Source organism: Dermacentor variabilis, chromosome 3, assembly GCF_050947875.1.
Source record: "Dermacentor variabilis isolate Ectoservices chromosome 3, ASM5094787v1, whole genome shotgun sequence".
NCBI classification, from domain to species: domain Eukaryota; kingdom Metazoa; phylum Arthropoda; class Arachnida; order Ixodida; family Ixodidae; genus Dermacentor; species Dermacentor variabilis.
In genome coordinates this window covers 211,393,073-211,409,892 of record NC_134570.1, presented here as the reverse complement: position 1 = coordinate 211,409,892, position 16,820 = coordinate 211,393,073, and the positions used below count along the sequence as shown (strand labels likewise).

Sequence of the window (16,820 nt, the reverse complement as noted above, 5' to 3'; positions counted from 1 at the left end):
GAACCTTATAGTTGCCATTATTAATGCCAGCTTCGGGCCAATGCCCTTTCTATGACGAATATTGTAAATACGCTGGCTTTAGAATACGCCGCCATTATCACAGCGAACTTTTTGCAAGAGACATTGTTGATAGCCATTCTCGCCATACTCTCTACATCGACTGTAACTATGAAAACGCGATAGAAATATTTTAGGTCACGAAGCAAAAGTATTTTCCACATACCAATAATTATGAAAGAACACCAGAAGAAAACTGTAACAGCTTATTTATAAATAAATACGCACAAACAAAATGTTCCATGCCCCTAAATGCGTAACTCTGGGTTTTGTTAAAAAGCTTATTTACAAGCACGTGCCCAAGAGCCATCTCTCGCGAAACTAGGTGGATGACGGAGAATTAAGCAGCGCCCTGCGGATAGCGATTATAAGAATAATAGCAATCTTTATTTCCATCAACAAGATGTAGCACGTAGGACAAACTAGCTTAACAGAAAGCTTTACTTGGTCCAGTCCCCAACCCTCCCCCCGAAGGAAGTACACATATACATTGCATGAAGGCGAAGAGTTCAGCGAGCGAGAAGTGAAAACACATTTTTGATCCTTTAAAAATAAGACCTTTCGCTGGACGCATCTTTGCGGCATATAAATATACACATTCCCAAACGAGTGAACATATACAACTGTAATAATCGCTTTCTATTTAATTGTCTCTGGCTAAAGACATATGCAAACACGCAGACTACAACAGCTCACTTAGTCATGAAAAAGGGTATATCTGGGCGAATCATCACTCAGTTTACCAAAAATAGAAGTCAGGAAACACTTGCAAAACAAATAGAAATCTAAGATATTCACACCAATTATCAGAAATGTAAACAGTTCAGGAAAATATACTTAATGTAGAAAAAAACTACGTGAATTGCTGTTTGGTGTATTTTCTTGCTGTATAGCGCGTCTGTAACAAGGACTTAGTAGTTCTAGCAGTTTTCATTACATCAGTTGTTGTCCATAAGCCATTGTACCCGCCTCTATATTCCAAATTTGCCTGCTACGTATATTATATGAAGGGGTTATCAGATAAGGAAGGTAAAGGTGAGAGAACGCCTGTTTTTACTTACATCGTTTTTATAGGGTAAACACTGGCGGTATAGGTACACGTGAGTAATTTTCATCATTTCTAACTTTTCATGCAGATGCAGAGGTGTGCGATCTGTAGCCAGAAGTCGCAACATTCTGTTCTGCGATGTAAAAATTTTAAGTAGATTTGTAACAGCCATATCTCCCAAACTAAATGTGCCTAATTAGTGTGAGCGTGAAATAACACATTTTAGAGACTAGCCTTGACCTGCGTAAGAAGCAACTCTTAATTAATGCACGTATACCCTATGGCAATCCAAATCTTAGAAACAACATGTTCCACGGTAGATTCTCATTGAGCACAATGCCAAGAGTTTTGAATGAGTGGAGTATCTTTATTTTTTAGTTACCTAGCAACATATCTGTGTTAATAAACAAAGTCACCGCCGAAACACTCCGTACTGATTGTTCACCAGGGAAGTTGAAACGTGCTGCCCCAGCGTTAATCACTGGGCTAATCTTGACAGTTCATTAAGCGACGGATTTGTAGGCTGCCGGATTCTCGGCACGCAGTTGCCGCTTGCGCTTGGTGGCACGAGCATGTTCTTATGCGCGGGCTGCAGCATCAGCACTGCGTAGACGAGCTCCTTCCAGGTACTGCTCGCGGCGTTGCTGATCGAAAGCTGCCTCCTCCAAAGTATGTATAACGCGTGGCCTACCGATTTCGAAGCCGGAAAGAAACTGCTGCGCGCGCGATCGACTACGATGGAGACAAACGACGTGACTACTGGCGCAACTAATCCAACACCGCCTAGATAGCACAAGGCCTTGTTACTGCGATCGATCACGTCATGTTCCCTCGCCCGACGGCCACAGAAACTAGTGGGGACGCTCCCGAGAAGGAAACGGGGATATTGAAGTGACAGCTTTCATCAGGTCACCCTTGTCAACTGAAATGTCGGGCCAAGTAGCGTGACGTCATAGATCGGAGTAAAGAAGCCCTGTGCAACCAAGGTGGTGTTCACCAATAACGTGCTTCTCCTTTTGTTGTCAGCGTACAGTCGACCTGCACATGGATGGACGAGCGGACAAATTGGCTAGCCACCCAGCTTCGCTGTAAAAACGCTCTTATTCCCAGACGGAAAAGTATGGGTCTTTTCTTGGGCATGTATATTTTTAATGTATTACCACTTGACCAATCTTGATAACGGATAGCGAGCCAGTTCCTCCAGATACATGATCATTCGGACATGCAGCGGAGAAAAGCATATTCTTTTCATTGGCATGAGTCACATATCTACTGTACGGGTTATTGAATACAGGGTGTTCAAAATTAAGATTTATGTTTTTTTTTAATTAGGCACTAGGAGGCACGCGAAGTGCACCTCTGCAAATACATTGTGTGGCCAGAGGGACACAAAGTGAGAGGACAACTACTGCTGTCAGCAGCCCAATTAACTAAAATTGAATAATAAACTTTTTGATGACTGCAGCAATTGGGAATGTTTGTGTTCAAAGGTTAGAGCAAGTCGTGTAGCTACACGGTATCTGTTGGAATAATTCTTTTGTTGTATCTGTGCTCCTAAATATCTGACTCCAATTTTTATTTGCTGTTTGCATGATTACGCATACAGGAGCGTTTGGATTGGCACAAAGCTCCTTCCTGTTTTGACGCGGCTATTGCGTGTGGCGTTTAGTCTGAAAACAGGCGGTGCCATTGTTAAAGAGAGGCTTTTTTAGCTCCGGGTCTGCTCGTTGCTGTTCAGAGAAGCCTTGCGGGCTTATTTTTCCCGGGACGGCGTTGGCATACTCGATCGTCGCCTCGCGGTGATGGGTCAATGGGGGTGCGTCATAGGCAATATTCATCAGAGCGTATTCGTACGGACTTCTAGACGATTGTGATTTCACATTCACGAAGTCTCCGATTCCATCGTGCGAGGCGACGTGCAGGGTCTTTTAAGTTGGCCAGGCAACATAAGGCATGCTGGTCACTTACAATATTAAACGGTGGAATTTGATGGTAGCCCAAGTGATGGCAACGCATTATTTTTTCCGTGAAACAATGATTCGCTTCCGCTTTGCACAGTGACCTGCTAGCGTAAGCAAACGCCCTTTCTAGCCGGTCTTTCTTTTCGATTAGGACGGCGCCGAAGCCTAGCCAACTTCAGTCGGTGTGCATCTCGGTGTCGGTGCCTTCATCGAAGTGCGAAAGTACTGGTTGTGACTGCAGTAGTCGTTTAAGCGGATTGAGTGCTTCGATTTGTGCCGTTTCCCACTTCAACTCGACGTAAAATTTTGCAAGATCTCTCAATGGTTCATTGATGCGTGAAACGTATGACTAAGCACCTGTAATAGGCACATGGGTGAACGAATCAGCGCTCTTCATTCGTGTCTGCCGGCTGCGGAAAGTTAGCGATGGTGGATGTCTCCTTCGGATCAGGACGGGCTACAGGTTTGCTGGACATCCAGATGACGTGACTCAGAAGCAGCTACTCACTCTAAGCGAAGCGACATTTTTTCCGTCTTCAGAATGAGGCCTCGGGCCCTATAACGTAAAGCTATTCCAATATGTTTCAATTCCAATTTCCTGACGTCAAACTTGCGTATACCACCGACGCAAGCACTGGGCGGTCACCCACAGGGTTGTCTGAACAGACCAATCAAACGCTCTCCTCGTTCATAGGAGGTCACTTTTGTTTGTTTGAAAAATGAGTAACATTGCCTACACTGAGCGGCTTGTCTTATCTAATTGGCTGACAAGAGGCAAGGAGAACGCTCAAATGGAGAGTGATTCACTGGGGCAGAGCCAGTGCACTGAAAATCGATAACCGGATGAGCGGGTGGTGCCGGCGTCTGCGATGGGTCGGCTTTCCCTTACTTAGCTTGCAGTGGCTGGTTGAAAATCGCGGCGGCATGCAACGGAAGCTTAAGAATGACGCTAAAACTGACCCTCAGCAAAAAAGAGTTAGCAGAATGAGGTGGTAAACGTGCCGAAAGTGCTTGAAAACGTTACACGGTCACGCAAGACGTTTTATTATACGCAAATACACCCATGCTCTCCGGCAGGAGCGAGTAGCCAGCGCCTCAGCGATCGGCGGCACCCATCTTTTATTCCTTTCGAAACGGGGCAGCCTGCGGCTATTCCGATAAAAATTCAGTTTTGTTCGGCATATTAATGCATCTTTATCGCGTACTCGTCACTTTGACGCGGTGAGTTCGTGCGGTTTTTGACGTCGCGTGACAGGCAGGTGAAGTGGGTGCAGCCCGAAAACATTTTACCAATAGCCAAGGGCTAATGGCGAAAAGGGGTCGAATCAGAAATAACTGTTTTTTTTCTTTTTCTGTCAAATCATGCATAATCAGTGTGTACACGTCATACCAGATGGGGATGTATTGCGGTTTTCGTGACGTCGCGTGACAGACAGGTGAAGTGGGGGGTGGTCGAAAAATGTTTTTGACCAATCGCGGAGGGCTGATAGCAGAATTGGATTAGAAAAGTTTGGAATAGTTTTACGTTATAGCGCCCCTGATGACTTTATGGCCTCTATTATTGTCCCAAACCGCCTGCAATCATTGTAGGAATTTCTGGTGAAGACAACGACGTCATCCAAGAAGCCGAGACAGGTCTGCCACTTCAACTCTGCTAATACCGTCTCCACAAAGACTCAATCACAGAGCACTCCCACTACCGTATCCACAGCTCACAAAGACGAAAGTGACAACGCTCAAGATCGTTACAAACCATCAGTTCCCGCACCCAAGGAGGTTTGATGTCATGTTCCTGACTCAATATGACGAACAATAGAAATACTGGGAACAGCTAGGAGCACTCTGCCACACAGTGGCCACACTCAAGCGTCGTGGCAGACGCTGCTGTCCCGCTCTCGCCTCTCGAACCAGAGTATGTTTGTTGAGGGGGTGGTCCGTCATGCTCTGGAAAGTCGTAGGTGCCGTTCACAGCCCGAATGACCCGGACTTGAACTCGTAAACGCCCTTTGGCGTGATTAAGGCGGTCTTCTCGCGATTCCTCTGGTTGACTTCTCAATTCCAGTAGCCACTCTTGAGATCCATGAATGAGAAATAGTTAGCCTTACAAGGCCGGTATATTGCGTTCTGACCGTGGGAATGGGTAAAGGTCCTTCTTTGAGATCCTGTTGAGTCGACTGTAAATGACACAGAATCGGAAGGTACCATCCTTTATTCTTCACCGAGACTATGAGAGACGCCCACAGTCTCTTCAAGAACTTTTGTCGCATCACATTTGATCCACTTCTTGATTTCTGGCTTCTCGTTCCAGCGAAGAAGCTCGATTCGGGCTCGGACAGATGGTCCGAGCTCATTCTTTCATTATTATGCGGTGCTTCGCAGTTACTGCTTTTGGAATACTAGATGACATCTTCAAGCAGTTTTTATATTGTAGGAGCGGATTTTTGAGCTGTTGCCGCTTACTCATAGGGAGACCCGGATTGCTATCAAATGCATTTTCGGTAACTGGGGCCGTCGAAGTAGATATGGCAGAATTCGTGAGGAGAAGCGCATTTCCATTTTGCACAATTTCCTCGATGCGTGTTCTCGTAGTACCTTTGATGAGGTGTTTGTTCTAGTGGCTGAAATTTGTGTGCAATACTTTCGCTTTTCCGGCATGTACTCGAGCGATTCCACTTGCGAAGGAAGTTTCACATCTAGCAGCAGGTGTTGGTCACCGTCGACGACAACCTTTTATTTCTCACGGTGTTCTGGTGCCGACGAAAATAATAATGTCAGAGTGAAGTGAGATGCTGAGCTGATCTTCGAGCACACTCAAGGCATGATGACTAGGAGAGCTCTCCGGCGGCATAGCTAAGTCTTCGCATAGGATTATCAACTTCGACTTCAGGTCGGTCATTGAATCGTGTTGGTTCAGCAAGTCCATGCCGAGAATTACGTCTCGCAGGCACTGTTGGAGGCCAAGGAAGGTGGCAGGTAAAGTCCAGTGAAGAGCAGTAATTCATGCCGTGTAGTTTCCAGTCGACGTTACCAGGTGCCCTGCAGCTATTCTGATTTGAGGGCCTTCCCGCGCAGCAATAAGATTCCTCAAATTGGTGGCGAACTGTTCACTGACGCCAGAGTAGTCGGCTCCTTTGTTGAATAATTCGGTGAAGTTTTGGCCATCGATAAGGACGCAGAGTTTGGTAGTTCTGGGCTTATCGCTGCTTTTATGCCATGATGTCGAATCACGGTTGCAAAGCCTTTTGCCGTTGCGTTAACGTCGCGTCGTCGGATTTTCTTGAGACGGCATCTCCTTGGCTTCGAGACGGCGTCTGTATGGCGGCGTTTCGTTGCGCCTCATAGATGTGATTCTTGAAGCATCGCTGTCAGTGGCGAAGGCTCTTCGGTATTTCGATGAAATCCAATCGCACCTCCATCTGTTTCTGCTTTTAATATTCGCACGTGCGTTTCCTGACCGGCCCCGGGCAGGGGCAGTGTGTGGTCGGAGCTAGGCGAAGGGTAGCGTCCTTGTGGCGGTGAAGAAGTTCGTCGGGGTCTCCACTGCGTTTCGGCGAGGTAGTCGGCATACCACTAAGTAGTTCACTTTGCTGTGGACGCAGCGCTTTGAAGGTGAATCATCTTAGCCCCAAGTCATGGTTAAGGCATCGGTGGCAGATATGGCCCTGCTTCCTTATAGTCAGAGCAGAATTGTGGTGTCAGAAGGACACCATACATCTGTGTCCTTCGTGGTATTGCGCGGGCAGATAAGTGGACCGACTGGTAGTGGCGTAGGTGGTTGGCCACGGAACTACGGCGTTACCAGGTACGGGCACGGAAAAGGGACTTGATGGCGGGAGACGGCTGCCCAGCTCCTTGCTTCATGCTGCGGCTGCGGGAACTCTGGGGCGCCTCGCAACTGTTTAGTTCCTTCCCATGCAGCATCTGCTATTTATGCAACCTCGGTCTGCGAGGTTGGAAACATTCTTCGCGTTCCTTCAAGCATAGTTTCTCTCATAGTCACCCGCAGGTCGTTAGATGAGGGCGCTTGGGCTTCTTCGCAGACGTTCGGCACCTTCGAGCGGCGACTTTATTATTTAGTTTGCATGTACGGCGTTTTTTGAAGGGTCGTGCCCTCTGTGAGAAATGCTGCTACGTTGTTCAACCGGTAGCGCATAGTTCCAGCGAAGAGCCCTTATTTTACACCACGCATAAAGAAACGAACAATTTTCCTTCTGATTTATTCGAGCGGTGATTAAACCAGTTCAAAGTTACCTCCGTATGGTGGTTCTGTGTTTTTCTTTGTCTGTCTTTCATCTTTTATTAGCGAACAATATGACATGCAGTTCTTTTCTCTGCGGGTATGTCCGGGTCGCCGTTGCGGTACAGATTAGTAATCTGCTAGATGAAGATCAAGATGCCCTCGTTGGGTAGCTATATGCGGGCTGCCAGCAGAGCTTGTGCTCGCTCTTTGTTCAGGACGCTTGTGGAAGTCTATAGGAAGCCGCGGCAAAAGAGGCCCCAAGTTGTTAAGGTGGTTTATGAGTTCTCGAACCACGTCCTGGCGGCGTCTTCAGATTAGAAAACGGCATGGTGTGCATTGTCGTCGCTGTTCCAGTTGGGAAACGTAGCAACCCTTTCATACCTCTCCTGCCAGCTTCCCGGGTTCTAAAACGTTGATCCGCGGAACATCGGTTGCTCCCTTGGGTGTTGTAACACGGTCTTTGTAGCGGCGCTCTCACTTTTATTGTTGCTGTTGTCATGACCATGCATTTCCTGGTCTTGTCTGGAAGAAGTGCGCACTCCGGTGGCTGGTTTCCTAGCCCCATGGATCGGGACAATTTTCGGGTTGTCTTCGTGGTTCTGGCTTGCTTCGCGGCTTCGCGGGGATGTGGGGTACATGACCACAAAGCAGCTCCACCAAATGTCACGTTACAGCGATAGTGACGAGCACAGTAGCACAACAGTGAACCTCGAAGGTAGCTGCTTACGCGGCAAACTTTGTCCACAAAAGCAAGTGACATTCAAAGCACAACAATATTTGGCGATCGTCTAAGTCTGATCCATGGGTCAAGCGCGTCGCCATTTATACATGACTCGTCAAAGGCAGCAGCGTAATTGCTGGTGCGCGCCTGTTTTCCAGGAATTACTACGCAATTCGTGTGCCGCATACGATAAGTTTCCACAAGATTCTGTGACAACAGACAACGGAAAGAACCACAGATCACAATCGAGAAATTTGCGATTGATGTAGGTGCATCCGTCGCCGAGCTATAAATTTTAACATTTGTTAGCCGGAGAAAAACGGTCTCCGGGTAAGAATATGTAGGTACACATTTCAATATTAGCCTGATCTCTGACTGGTGTGACACACAGTTAAGCCAATTAAGTACATCAAAATGTATTGGCATGCATTTTACCCGATACGTTCCCTCTATTACAACCCACTGTATTAGCATTATTGTGCTAGAATCAGCTCCATATTGAAAATGGTTTTTCACAAACCCGCATGCTAGGTTACCTTCGACGGGGCTTTTTTTTCTCGATCAACCGTGAAGCTAATGGTATATAAAACTTTGGTTCGCAGTAAAACGGAATACGCAATACCAATTTGAGTCCCCGACTCTACTTCTCCTGGACTTCTTTAAAATATCGCTGCACATTTCATCCTAAAAAATTACAACCACAGTGCCAACCTTAGATTACTACACCTTCCCCCTCTTTTCTCTCGCCATCTTTGCGCCTTGCGCTTTTTTTAAACGGTGTGTAACCAGAATTCCTAGAACAAAAAGGCCGAGAAAAATCGCCACAGAGAGTAGTGTAAGCGAAAATGGCCACCAAATTACAACTTATGTAGCAGCGCAAAAGAATAAGGAAAGGATGACGATAGCGAAAGAGTGAAAAAAGCGCTGGACTATAAAGAGCATCCATTCAAGCAACCATTCTGTTAAGAATTGTTTTAGGAACAAGAAAAATTCAACCAGCTGCCCAGGAGTACCCGTAAACGCCAAGTCCACATTTAGAGAAAATTGAGAAAATTATGACCAAAGTTCGCGCCAAGTTAAATGTGCATGAATGAATTACTGCATTTGTAAAATCTCTCTAACAAGAGTGCGGAGACTTCATATGCTGGCAAGGGTTGAAATGGATCAGTCATGAAGGGGCGACACTTTAGAGTTTTCCGATAATTAGAGACGACTGATATTTTTATTCGAACTGCTCCAAAGGAACAACTTGGAATGACGTGGGTTGTGATACTGCAAGGCCACACAAGCCTGCAGTGTTCTTTTTTTTTTAAACGGAACTCCCATTAGCATTAAATGGAGAGCTCGCATCAATTTTCCGCTTCTTTCTAAAGGCAATCACAAATATTTTTTTTTAAATAGCGACTCACTACCATCTATCCTATGTCATCAAGTCGTTGCCGCCGCAGGCCGCCTCCTTGTTTTCGACTTCTACAGTTGCTTCTCTATCTCACATTTTCTTGCCTTCCACATTTGTCTTCTCTGTACATATTATCTCGTATGTTTCAAAATTCACCAGTATGAATGCTCGTAGTTGTTTCTGGACATCAAAATAAATATTTCTTTGATTGCTTCGTTAAGAAATTTAGTCAATTATGTTTAAACTGATTCATTGATTATTAGTTTGGCCCTGTGAAATATACCTCAGCTCTTGCCTCTAAATCCAAGGCGCACGAAATCAGACGTGTTCTTTCTCTATAATGTGACCCATGACAGTATACACCGCCCATAGCTTGTTAATCAAGTGCAATTTTCAGTGCGTCAAAAATATATTAGACAACATTGTGCGTTTCCTGCGAGGCCCTTTTACAGTCTTCACTGTACTATGGCGCAACTTGAAAAGACGGTATATGTATTCTGCCTGTACTGACATATTTCAAAGTTAATTTCGCACGTTTTGTGTATATGTAGGTAAACTGGTTGTATGACCAATTCCCTTCTATGCCTGCTTCCCCGTTGACTATTACTGCATTTTTTTCTCTACGTCTCATTTCTTTACTACTAAATTTGTGTTCTCTGTAGATAGCATGCTGAGTACTACTTAAGGAGCCCAATGGCTTGGCAGCTGTGTCTTTGCAGTGTAATAAGCATGTAAATAATTGAGTGATTCTTATTATGATGGCCTAATTATTATTATTATTATTGAGTGGGAGAATGTTCTTTTAAATCAACATCGATTTCGTTCGGGCCGCAAAACACTAGACACTACCTACGATGTGAGCTTTATAATGCAAGTTTGCACACCCGTCACACTGAGGAGGACAGTTGGTACCGCAATCTTCGCAAAAAGTTTGACGTAGTCAATCAACACCTATTGCTAGAGAAGCTTGCGTACTACGATGATGAAGCTGCCATTGAAGCTATACTATGCAGCTATCTCCGTAATTGGTCCTGCTTTGTGAGCGTCAATGATAAATTTTCTTTTGTCGACTAGTTATTATGGGGTGTGCACCAAGGTACCGTGTTGGGAGCGAATGACTTCTTAATGTCCATCAACGATGTTGTTTCAGCAATCCAGAAGTATTCATTTGTTCTTCACCCTGGCGACATTGAGGTATTTGAGGTATGATCCTCTGTACTCCCACCTATTTTCATTTTTTTGAATGGTGCCCGTTAAAGGGGCTCAATCTAAACTCACCGTAAACCGGAATTTTCTCATATTCGCGTAAAAAGCGTATTATCGTCTTCCCTTTTCTCTTGATCATGCAGCGTTGATGAGCGTCTGCGAAATAGGTTACTTCGGCATTCATTTTGATAGTACGTTAGGCTCAAAGCACACAGCTTCACGAGGGAGGCGCGCGCTCTGTTCCGTTTGCAGACTTACAAGAGAGTTCCGTAGCCCACTTCCCTTCCACAAGTTGTTTACCTGAATTGGTCTCCCAATAACTTGATATATCGCAGTGGTCTGAAATGGCAAATGCAACTCAAATAAGATTTTATTTGAGCATGTGGATAAAAAGCTTATAGTATCTATAAGCGTCGTTTTCTGACCTCATACACAAACAACTTTTCAAGGCTAAGCAATTATCCTACACTTCCATCACTTAGCTGGAGACGTAGTCGTGCTGACCCCCTCATTTATACACAATCATTTATAGAATTATTACACTTTGGGTATATTACCTTGTTTCCCTGCGGGTTCCACAGAAAACTGCAAGGGAACGCCAGTGCTACCACGCTCCTGCCTCTTCCAGCAGGTACTCACCTCTACGCAGAATGCAAAATCTTTATAACTGTCATTTTTCCTATCTTGAGATCTCTCAAAATCAGTTGTCTTCATTCCGCTTCGAGCTTCGTACTTCACGAGCCTTACTTCTAGCTGCTCTCCTCTCCTCACTTCTCTTAGTTTCTGAGTTCTTCCGTAAATGGTTTTCGCCTCGCATGTCTGTATATATATATGTATTGTTTCTCGTAATAGAAACATCTTACCAGTTATTGTTGTGGTTTCGAAAATTTATTCTAGTTATTATTATGTAATACTTTGCTATAGTTGGTTGGAATTTTACCTTTTTTTTGTCTTCATGCGCACCAGGAACTAGATCTGTGCGGTTCCTAGGCACAATAAACAAATTAGTTGGATTGCTTGTTTGACTGATTGATTATTTATAACAGTGAGGATGGTGTTCCTGACTGCACTTACCAAAAAATACATATTTTCACTCAAATTTCGGTGGAGCTGCCCCACCGCCCCCTTCCTTGCCCGCCAATAAGCTAGTCTACATGTTTTCAAAAGTATCCTATTAGATTTTATGCTCGAAACACACCATGTGCAATTTTTATAAACCCTTGGCAATGCTCCATTGCACAGGGTCAATGAAATGAAGGATCTGGGCACGTGCTTCGACGGAACTCTATGCTTCTCTTCACATGCCAGATATTTGAAGCAACGTAACGTTCGTGCTTTGCGCATTGTCCATCGAATATCGCATGACCGCCACACACCTGCTGTTTTACGGAAACTAATTTTATACTATTCACCATCTACTAGTGCAGTATGCCTGTCTAGTTTTTGGCAGAATGTGCATGTCTAAACGTTCTTGTGTTTTACTTTTTCTCTTTGTAAAATGAGGGCACCCTATGTGAATTATATCTGTATTGTTTGTTGTCCCACTCCTGCTTGGTAGTGAGACTCTCAGTATTGTGAAATGAATAAAATGTAAAAGAATTCTAAACACGTACACTCAATGCCTACAGAAGAATCTTAGGCTTATTTACACGCACCGCGTTTGTCATATCGACGATGTTAGTCCGAGCTTCTTAATGGCCCCTAAACTCGCGCACATTAAATTATAAAGTAATAAATCAGACCTTGTGCTAATTTAAAAGGTGGTTCATGACACTATACATTTCCCAAATGTTATTGACCACGTACTATTTTCCTTGGCGAAAAAATATGCCAGGCAGCACTTTTCTGAGCCGCTTTCGTGTATAGTCACCGTTCCATAAGTCGACTTAAGAAAATATGTGATATTTATTCTGCCTGTACTCACTCATTTGAGAGTTCATTCTGTGTGAATTGTGTGGGTTCTCCGATTGCATAATCACATCCTTTTCACGCCTCCCTCCTTTCCTTTTCCCCCACCTATTTTCTTACGTCACATTGTTTAACATGTTTGTCTTCTCTATACATTGTACGTTGCGTATCACTTTTTAAGCGCGTTAGTATAAAGGCTCGGCAGCTGTTCCTGGGCGCTATAGCAAATGTTAGATTTTTTATTACTTTATTGACTGATTATTATTCCTATGTGAAAGATCCTGTTTCGATGTCTCAGTAGCGGTTGTAAAGAAGCCAAAATTTGTTATTTGCTCCATGTGATCCAATATATATTTTAGAATATAGTGTTTTATAGAGTAGTTGTACAAAACCAGCGATCAACGTGCTGGCTGAGCCACGTCATAAATGCGGCGTTTCACTTTGTTCGGCTGCGTTAAGCTCCAACCAGACATACGCGCTCGTACGCGACTGCACGCGCAGCGCCGCGTCTGAACGCGTACGGCGTCAGGTGCGGAGGCTGCATGGCATGTTGACGCGCGACTGCGTGGAGGCCCTGCACTGCTAGGTTTGTTGCTCCCCCACCGGAAGCTGCCGCTCGCGTCACCCACCCGACATGCCGACGGCGGCGAACCAACGTGACTTCCGGAACGATTCTTCGCGCTGCGCGCAGACAAGCCCGGGTAACACTCCGTGCCGGGCAAGCTGCGGGCGTTGTGATCAGATTTTCGCGCGGGTTTTGGTATTTTATGATGACAGCCGCTGAAGTCTTCAGCCGTAACGGGTGCATTATTAACGAAATGCTCATCGCCGAAGTTCGGGAGCTGACACAGCGTGCAGAACTCGTAAGGCACAGAGCACGCGCGCAATGCTATGCCAACGGTGCTGCAGGTTTCACCGAGTTAACAATACTGACAGTTCAGCTAACTGAACCATTAGGAGCCCTGCAATATCATTTTATTATATAAAACATATCTTGAGCTAGAACTTACTTCATGTTATTGCCATCTTTAGCACATTGTTTAAAAAATAAATTATGGGGTTTTACGTGGGCCAAAGCCACTTTCTGATTATGAGGCACGGCGTAGTGGTGGACTCCGGAAATTTCGACCACCTAGGGTTCTTTAGCGTGCATCTAAATCTAAGTACACGGGTGTTTTCGCATTTCGCCCCCATCAAAATGCGGCCGCCGTGGCCGGGATTCGATCCCGCGACCTCGTGCTAAACAGCCTAACACCATAGCCACTGAGCAACCACGGCGGGTTTAGCACATTGTTTAACGTGACCGTTAAGCGTAAGCTGGTATGCCTTGAATCGCCGCGACGAAACGCGCAGCAACGAGCGCGTGGCAACTCCTGCATCGTGTGGGTGCGCGCCCTCTTCATCCGTCAGACGCAATGCGACGTCAGGTGAGGGCGGCGCCTACGTACGTCTGATTGGGGCTTTAATGTTGAATTTGCAGAAAATGGCCGATGCAGCCTCTCATTTTGGGAGGACCTGTACCCTATCGCTCCCTCACAATTATTTCCTACCCGCAGGCTCTTAATGGTAATGCCAAAACAGCATGCTGGTTCCGTAAGTTATTTCAGAAGCACTGACACTTGCGCTTTTGATGTAAGAAACGGAAGTAGGTGGGTGCCCTCAATCTGTCAACGATCTTGACAAAAATATCAAAAGCGGTGATCACTGAAGGTACGCAAAGCGTGCAGGGCTGCATAGGATGTACGAAGAGAGGCACGCCAGCTCGTTCTGAACACTTTATTTGCTCAATATCAAAGTCAGCTTGGTAGAAAGTCGCATAATTTAACTTTATTACATTTTATTATTTGCAGCTGCATAGGATGTACGAAGAGAGGCACGCCAGCTCGTTCTGAACACTTTATTTGCTCAATATCAAAGTCAGCTTGGTAGAAAGTCGCATAATGTAACTTTATTACATTTTATTATTTGCAGGAGTACTTTCATCGAGCAATCATTGTTAGCTAATAAAGGACATTTTTAGCGAAAAAAAAAATTCATCCACGATTGCGATACTCCCTAATGCGAAATTTGCGCACAGCTTTATACTTTTTTTTATTTCGTGATGTATTGGCTGGCGCGGCATTCTCCGCCACGTTGAAAACGGGCTGAAGTCTGGCACGATGTAGGGCTAACCCGGAGATCATGAGAGGCAGCGCGTGGGTGACACGTCGGCGGGATTCGCAGCAGCCGCCGCAGACAGGCCTCCCAGACTACGCGCGCCACTCTGGCGTCATCTCGTAGCTATCCTAGCCGCACTACGCTTTTCCTCTCAAGCTTTCACGATACTCTCCTCCTTATCTTTTCGTGTAGTGGTTCCGATGCACCCTGCTCCTCCGCTCACCTCCTCGCGTCCTTCATCCCCGCTGGGCTCCGCGTTCGCTTCCTGCATCGCTGTGCATGTTCTCTCGGCTACGCCGACCTTCGCTGACGGGACGGGCTCCTAAGAGCTGCGACATAAGTTTATTTGTATCGCTTACTTTTTCTCTAATGTGTACTAGCCTTTATTCTTACGCGACAACAACCCATTCTGTAGCGACAGCAGAACTCAACTTCCTACTTCTGCTTGCGGAAGCTCATTGTGACCACAACTGCAAAATCGAAATTTTTTTTCGGACCACGAGATCAAAAAGAACGCTACAGTAATTTATTTACATACGACCACATTTGGTATACAAACTATCTGGAGATATTTCTCTTAAAAAAATAGAAATATGTGCTTTATTGCAGAGTTCAGGTGTGGATACAAAGCGAAACACGCATTTTGAACACCTTCTTCATACAAGTAGGCCAATAAGGACAGTTAGAGAAAAGGATCAGGTGTCCATTGATACAGAATGCATAATGTAGGGAAAACTACAATATACAAGAGTGCACAGCTCTCGAGTGTGACTGCTTTTGTGGACGCTCTGGCAGTATGTAATTCCTGGACATTAGGCATGTGATCCCAGCGGTGTCTTTCGTAAAATTGATCTGCCGACATTGTACCAAAGCTCTAGTTTACATTTGCTATATAAATCATTAATTTTTAACTTTGAGTTTTAGTAAACAAAAAAAGAATGTTACAGTGACAACAGTAATAAATACATATTTTAAGTTGTTGTGCTTTCTTTTTCAGGTCTGCGAATATGCAGTGGTATCCTCTGCTACAGTTGCCAAGCACCTTTTAGTTTACGGATTAAAAATCAGCGGATGAGCTACAACGTTGACATCAGTTATACTGGAAGGGGATGGCTATTCAATAATCTTGCTGCCCTATGTACTTCATCAAATAGCCCGAACACTACCTTTCAGTGCACAGAGTACCAAAGTTGTAGCAGGGCCACGTTGTTTCATTTCATCGACCCTGGGCAGCAAATATGGATCCCATCGCTACGCATCATAAAGAAATCATAAGTGAAAGTCTGCTTCTTTATTTTTCCTATTTTGTACATGCACTATACGAACAAATACTGAATTTTTAACTTAACAAGCCGTAGTAGAAGCATCCCAGCGGCCGAAATAAGCCAGGAACCTAATTTGTGTGTAAACTGTTTTGCCCACGCCGGAGCAAATTACTACCCGAATGAATTTAAGAACCCCGTCGCGTCCTTTCAAAATATGTGAGCTGCCAGAAACAACGTAATGTCTGTGATATGCATTGCTGGTCTAACGGGGACAGTAAGTATTTTTCAGCACGAAAGTGTTGTATGCCGCGCTCCACCGAAAAACCTGTCCCATCTACGTAAGTCACGCAATCGTCATTATGCAAATCCACGAGATATTGATATTCTGCCACTTTTAAAACGAAACCTTTACTGCGCCAGCCAGCCAGCCATTTCGGCTCGTCGCGCCGCATGCCGTATGCAGGCAGCCGTATGCCATATGCCATATGCCATGGCAGACGAACGACGTTGAGCCGCCGTTGCCTAGCAACGCCGCAGCAGCGCTGCAACTGATGGCGCCGCCGTCGACGCCGCTGCCGTCGCCGCTCGCTCCACCAGATGTGCTCCGCTGGGGTAGAGGCAAAATGTCTTGTTTATCCCCTAAAAATGAATAATTTGACTAATTGGGATAAAATCGGTCAAGAAGAAATCAAGTCAGATTATTTCGCGAAAAATATCACGTCCACAAAGGACACATGGACGTTAGTCACCGGGCTAGTACAGGCGCTATTTTAGCTTGTTTGATTGTTTGCCTTTTCTTGTCAGTTTATTCAACTCGAAAGTATTTCACACAGCACTCCAGCAACTGAATAAGGAGTA

The 16,820-nt window shown here is 45.2% G+C and overlaps 1 protein-coding gene across 2 annotated transcripts in view; it reads left to right on the top strand.

The window, feature by feature from the left end:
• The window catches only part of LOC142574417 (uncharacterized), a 156,167-nt gene extending 140,198 nt beyond the window's left edge, over nucleotides 1–15,969 (top strand). For both annotated transcript variants that reach the window (XM_075683506.1, XM_075683505.1), the window contains one exon: nucleotides 15,695–15,969. In XM_075683506.1, the coding sequence (XP_075539621.1) occupies nucleotides 15,695–15,772 (78 nt within the window). In that variant the 3' untranslated portion in view covers nucleotides 15,773–15,969. The remainder of the gene's footprint in view (nucleotides 1–15,694) is intronic.
• Nucleotides 15,970–16,820: the final 851 nt, after the last annotated feature.